This window comes from Rutidosis leptorrhynchoides, chromosome 8 (genome assembly GCF_046630445.1).
Source record: "Rutidosis leptorrhynchoides isolate AG116_Rl617_1_P2 chromosome 8, CSIRO_AGI_Rlap_v1, whole genome shotgun sequence".
Lineage (NCBI taxonomy): Eukaryota > Viridiplantae > Streptophyta > Magnoliopsida > Asterales > Asteraceae > Rutidosis > Rutidosis leptorrhynchoides.
Window position 1 is genome coordinate 124,389,708 of NC_092340.1, and position 6,581 is coordinate 124,396,288.

Consider the following 6,581-nt stretch of genomic DNA (forward strand, 5'->3'; position numbering starts at 1 on the left):
GTCCCATTCTGGGATTTGGAATGTTTTAGTACTTCGATCGATATATACTGATTGCGACGACCGGTATATAGCATACTGATTGCGAATGAGCCTGTATGCGGGGGATATTCTATATGCATCATGTTAGTTCGGTTATCAAGCGTTCACCATATGAATGATTTTTATACACTTGCGAGTGTAAGGTTATTTATTAAAAATGAAAATCTTGTGGTCTATTAAAATTATGGAAATGATTGATTACGATAAACCTATGAACTCACCAACCTTTTGGTTGACACTTTTAAGCATGTTTATTCTCAGGTATGAAAGAAATCTTCCGCTGTGCATTTGCTCATTTTAAAGATATTACATGGAGTCGTTCATGGCATACTTAGGACACTACCTAGCAATGGGACCAAATGTTGATGACTTCGTCCAGATGGATTAGGACGGGTCATCACATCGGTGGGTGGAGATTTATGTAGGTAGTGGTGGTGGTTGACAGAGATTGACGATGGTGGTGATGGCCGGAGGTAGATTGTGGTGGTGGCAGGTGGTATAATGGTAGCATGGTGGTGGCATGTAGCATGGTGGTGGCAGGTAGTAGAGTGGTGGTGATGGTATAAGTGAAAAAAATTTAGAAGATAAAGGGATGTAACTTGAAAGTGGTGGTGTAATGTGAAATGACATGTATGCCCTCGTGAACAGTAAAAAAAGCTCATCACTATTAGTTATGTTAATAATTTTTACATCTACCTTTCCCGACATCAGATAATCTATGGAGTAATTTACTATCTGAACCCAAAAAAATAAATCTGTAATAATTAATTTTTTTTTGTTAACTTGGTATTCAACATTTTTTTTAACTGACTAATTCCAGAGCGACTACCCGCTTTGCGAGCAACCCGGAGTCATTGCAGGCGAACCTACGTGACCATGAGGGAGAATAACTTTTTGGGTGCAAGGAATCGAACCCTTGACCTCCACATTGGAAGGTCAGGATCTTACCATGCCACCACCACCCTCATGTTTAATCTATAATAATTAATGTTACATCATAGTAACACGCTAAACAAAGGTTGGTGTTTCTCATAATGTTTTGGGCCAGGATAGTGAATGCAGGGAGATGGGACGGGTGGAGGATTGGGGCCGTGAAGATGTTATTTGTGTTGACGGCCATATTACTGGTTGTCCTGATGGGCCTAGTTCTGAATTGGGCATTTTTGGCGGGCCTTCGTGGCAAACTTACTAGAATTTTTGAGGTGGTAAAAATTGAACTTAAAGTTTATTGGGCGGAAGGAAAACAACTTAACTCGAAGACGGCTTCAAAATAAAAAAAAATAAAGAGACCTAAGGTAAGGAAAGTTCATGAGGAGGAGGTAAGAAAATTTAATGTCAAAGACTTGTGAAGTTTTTGTTTCGTCTCCTTCGTTTTTGATGTGTAGGTTGGTTGGTTAATCATATCGTTTGGTTGATTGTTCTTTAGTTTTTGGCGCTAGATTGTAGCTTTTGTTTCGTCTTTGTGGGCCTTGTTGCCTTTGCTTTGTAACTCTGTTCTGACTTTCGAGTCTTTTTATTTATTTATGAAGTCCTCAAATTTTTATAAAGTTAAAGTTTAAAAAAGAAAAAAAGAAAAAAAAAGAAAGAACATCCATAAATGGAAAAATAATCACCAAGTCATACACCATGGTAACAAGTTACAACAAACGTTCCATGTTCATAAATACAAGTATCAAACTGTATATATCTACCTAATTACATATATCAACATGATCATACTCACACTTTGAATTGGAAAAAAAGTTTCATTAGTTCAATGCCTATATCTATACACAACATTCCTTATTCAACTTCACACAATCTCAAAAGAACAAACCTTCATCATCAAACCATTTACTCACCACTTTCAACATTGTTACTAAACAACCTAGTGAGTTTAGGGATCACCTTTTCTTTACTAAATGAACCAGTCTTACCCGAAGATCGCACCATTGAAGTCCTTATCCGTTGCAACTTAGCCCGTTTAACCGAGCCCATACTCCCAACTTTATACACCGATCTCCTCCTAGGCGTACCTACAACTTTAGCCCGTAAGCCCGGCCCATCCACTTCCTCTTCATTTACCTCTACACTTAATTCACTTACTTCTCTTTGTCTCATTTCAACTTTCATCAATATCTCCTTTTCATTAGCCTTCAAAGCTTCAACCCAAGCCTCTGCTGCTTCTATTTTCTTATTAGCCACATCAGCAGCCACACGCGCATTACCCGTTAAATACTCGTATTCAAATTCCGTAATTGTTATCATCGAGCTATTCATCGAAGTTGTACCTCGAGCTACAACTGTTGTACCGATCAAATCTCTTAAATTCCCCAAAGCTTCAGACTCTGATAATTTAACTGCTTTAAGTTCCTCTAATGCAGTTTCTAATTTTCCCTCTTCTATTTCGATTTCGGTTTCCGTATTATGAACTTTTTCATTCATGTTTTCGATTTCTTCATCTATAACATATTTTTCTTTCTTTGAATTTTCAACTTCCGCCCTTAATTGATCAAGTGCATAAACTAAATTCGACTCAACAATTTTGGTTTTCGATTCTGCCGATGTAAGCGATTCTAGTTTTGCTCTCGCCCTCAAAATCTTCGAGTTCAAATTTTGAACCGTTAAGTCCCGTTTTTGTACCGTTTTCTGTAATTTAACGGTTTCAGCTCGAACATGTTTAAGCTCGTCACGAATTACATCCAATGACGTCATGAAGTTAAACCCTTCTCCTTTAATCAATGCAAGTTCTCGTTTCGTAGCATCTAATTCTTCGTTAATCGAATTTAACGGAGACAAATTTAGATCACAAACGGTTATTTGAAGATTCTTTTCTTCAACAAGTTTTTTAGCTTCCAACAAGCGATTATAATCTTCGATTCGTTTAGATTCAATCGATTCACATTCGTTAACAGCTTGAATTCGCGCGAATTCAACAAGTGCTTGTTCCTCATTAAGTTCTTGAATCTCTTTTTTCATCAACTCGATTGATGCCGAAAGTGTTTTCTTTTTAGAACTCGATGCTTTTAGTGATCTTTCAGCGTGTCGTTTTTCCTTTAACACACGTGTCATATCGAGTTTAAGTTTGCTTAATTCTTGTTTCATATTTTCGAGTTCATTCATCACTTGTGCATAGCGATCATCTTCTATTTGTATCGATGTTTTCGAGACTTCTTGTTCGCACCATTTTGGTTTTCGTTGTACTCCTTTTAACCTCGAATTTGCTTCTTCGATCCTTAAAGCTAATTCACGTACCGTTGTCTTTGCAGCAGAAAGTTCAAATTCAACACTATCCATATCAGACTTTTGCATTAGAGATTTGTTTTTGCTCTCTTTGTAACGATTGTTTTCGCCTTTTGAAGATTGCTGCAACATTTTGAATCACAGTTAGTACATCTTTTTTTGCAAAAAACAGAACTCCCCTGTTTTACATTTGAGTGTTTTTGAGAGAAAAAAAACACACACACAAATAACTAGATAATGTGTTTGGTGACAAAATTTCCCGAAAAACAATTACAAGAAACAAAGATATATGTATTTCTTTTATAAATAAAAAATATAAAAACTACACTTTTTTTAATGGTAAAACTAACTCATAGAACTTATGATTTCCTAGGAGCTTCTTGTATAAAAATATTGTACAGTTTAACGACTCTCACTTTAAATTTAATTTATATATACTTGTATATATATAACGCTTGTACAAGTTAACAATTTAGGATTGTCAGTAAGCGAACAATTTGTATACTTCCTCTGCCCCAATTACTTGTTAAATACTACTCTACTTTTTTGTATTATCTCAAATTAATTAATTATACACTATTATAAATAGAAAGAAATAAGAAAAATTAAATAAACTTTTTTTAATGCAATAGATATGTAAAAATAAGGGACAAAACAAATATAGGAATATAATTTACCATATTTGTTAAACTATGTAAAAAATTGGGTTGGATGAGTGTTATTTAAGCTAGAAACAAACGTGATTTCACATTTTAACATTGTTCAGTTTTTCTTTTTCTTTTTTTTTTTAAACATACAAGACACTTTTCACCCAACAATAAATAGTACCGGAAAAACCAAGAAAATTTTATGTTACAAAAAACATATCATCATTTTAGTACTCCGTATTAGGCACCCATCATTTCACAACTTGAACTATTCATAAAAGGATAAATTTGGAGTTACTTGACGAATCATGGCTGTGTGGAAACAAGCTGGAACAACTCTTTGAATCCAGAAGCTACAAAATTTCACACAAATTGCAGGATATAATGTTACCAGAGAATATATTTTATTTGTATATGGACCATGAGCTGCAGAGCTTACCAGATAAAAGTACAAGTGGAAACAACAAGTACAACGTTTAACTGCAACACAGAAAAAAAAAAAAATGTGAATGTGAAGGTTTGATGAGATGGAAAGATTTGGATAAAGTAGATGGAATTTTGGGTATCCCTTTTGTTTGGGATAAAATGGTTGAAGTGGTAATTAAATGGAAAACGAGGGGGAAAAAAGCATATCATTGAAATAATCATAGCCTCTAATTTAGATGCCCTTCTTGGCTTTCTTGGAACAATGGAACCTCGAACTGTTAGATTTTCGAATTCATTATATATTATATTATTATTATTATTATTATTATTAATATTAATTTTTATTTTTATAGGAAAAAAAAGTTAACAGTTACGATCAACATAAAAGTAACTAAAATAGTTCCTAGTTAACAAACTAAAATTCAATCTAAACAAACTCACCAATAAGGTAAAGACATGTTTATTTAGAAAACAAAAGCTGCCTAAAAGCTATAACATATGAAAACAAATGTAACGACTACACAAAACCATTCTCATGAGCCCACAAGCCACCTGCAAGAACGCCGACAACTACTAGACCTATAGGAATCAGAAAACACGGAGGTGACAGCCGGGAGAAAACCGAGCGCCATGCAACAAACCGCTAGTCGCTCGCCGGCTAGCTGTCGGAATGACAACCGATGCAAAGTCCTACCACCAACATGGATCAAACCTAGTCGAGACCCTAACACAAGATAACATCACGAAGGAGACAAGGCATGTGAGTCGAACAAAAAGAAACTAAGGGCCTGTTTACTTGTTATTTCATTAAGTTACATATGGATAAAGATGACATAATGGATATAGAATAACTATATGGAGTAATTCTGAAATTTATAATCATGTTTACTTATTGTGCTGAATAAATATGCTGAATGATAAAAATGACTATCATACCCTTATACTAAATAATTGGAGTATTGGTTAACTTTTATCCACTTTGAAACAAATACCAATATAAATATAAATATGAGTCCTTTTATGTTACAATACATGTTAACATTGATAAATACATCCTAATCAAATAACAACGATACATTTATATATCTCTTCAAAAGTTAATACAAATGGCATGTATTACAGTCGACTAGTAAAGAATCAAAGTAACAGAGGGTCTAATACTTTCTTCTTCTTTTTGCAATGCAAAGGGTCTAATACCTTCTATTGAATCAAACGAATTTATAATTTATAGAATACAAATAAAAGGTAGATAGAATTGCAATAAGGTTAGATGCCTACAAATAAAACCTAAAAAGCTTTTACCTGTGACAAAGGTAGAAGGAAAAGAAGGGTGTGGTGGTGATTAATGGTGGATCGCATAAATAATACGGAGGAAGCAAGATATCTAAACAGCTCCTGGAAGGGATGAGATTATATTTTAAGCTGTTAGTAAACAGGTCAATAAAATGACCGAATAATCTGTGTGGGTCATTAAGCCCAATAATGCCTTAGTAAACAGGCCCTAACATCCGGTCTGCAAAAAAGCAATCAGACAGAAGAAACCAACCACCACCATATGACACCAGATCTAGGAAACTCAAGACAAAAACACCACCCCTTGACACCACCAAGAGCCAGAGTGTCTAAACTTAGACCCGGCGCCTGAAACCACTAATGAGAGAAGTCGGATAAAGAGAGATCCCGCCAAAAAATCCAACCTCTGGCGACATCAAAAATCCACGGCAGAGAAAACAACTAACCCAGAACTGACAAAAATTAACTAAGCAACCACGACCGACCAATAGAACGTTGATCTGATTGGAATTCCTAAGAAAAATCCGACCATAATCGGGTTGAGAAACACCACCGAGGAAGAAAGTGAGGAGGCTATGACCGGCCAGGAAAAAGAAGTTCTAGCCCACCTTCACCTCTCCACCACGAGAATGGTCGTGGTTAGAGGCATTGGGAGCCGGGACAACCTTCAAACTGTTGGAGAAAAAAAAAATCAGTGAAGAAAGGAAGAAACGGGAACAAGAAGAAACATAAACAGAAAATAGGACATGGATCACCAGACGTTGGCAAAATGTCATAGGCCAGAAAAAGGCACCTAAAACGTAAACATAATCTACTACAAGTGCTTTACTCTTTTCGGCTCCCCTAATATATTTTAATTCATATGTAATTTGGCATGGTGAGTTTTTAAAAGATGTTTGCTTTTAAATTAAGGGTTAATGCTAAAAATAGGCTACAAACTTACACAAATGTACC

At 35.3% G+C, this 6,581-nt stretch overlaps 1 protein-coding gene across 2 annotated transcripts; it reads right to left on the reverse strand.

The window, feature by feature from the left end:
• Window positions 1–1,633: 1,633 nt before the first annotated feature.
• Window positions 1,634–6,343, reverse strand: LOC139861584 (protein PLASTID MOVEMENT IMPAIRED 2-like). Of its 2 annotated transcripts, XM_071850021.1 has the most exons (4): window positions 5,637–6,343; window positions 4,348–4,388; window positions 4,207–4,261; window positions 1,634–3,384 (listed from the first exon to the last, which is right to left on the reverse strand). In XM_071850021.1, exons 1-4 carry the CDS (start codon window positions 5,691–5,693, stop codon window positions 1,873–1,875), a joined length of 1,665 nt encoding a protein of 554 aa, XP_071706122.1. In that variant the 5' UTR covers window positions 5,694–6,343; the 3' UTR covers window positions 1,634–1,872. The 2 variants fall into 2 exon arrangements, with proteins under 2 accessions (XP_071706122.1, XP_071706121.1); XM_071850020.1 differs by lacking the exon at window positions 5,637–6,343 and having other exon boundaries at window positions 4,348–4,547.
• Between the last annotated feature and the right edge of the window lie 238 nt (window positions 6,344–6,581).

What these genes read in the sequence shown, in the direction of transcription:
- LOC139861584 (XM_071850020.1), bottom strand. Translation starts at nt 4,544, where the DNA reads ATGATATGCTTTTTTCCCCCTCGTTTTCCATTTAATTACCACTTCAAC. An exon ending in TCCACTTGTACTTTTATCTG is followed by an intron (nt 4,262 to 4,347) that starts GTAAGCTCTGCA and finishes GAAATTTTGTAG; the next exon opens with CTTCTGGATTCAAAGAGTTG. An exon ending in ACACAGCCATGATTCGTCAA is followed by an intron (nt 3,385 to 4,206) that starts GTAACTCCAAAT and finishes AAAATGTTGCAG; the next exon opens with CAATCTTCAAAAGGCGAAAA.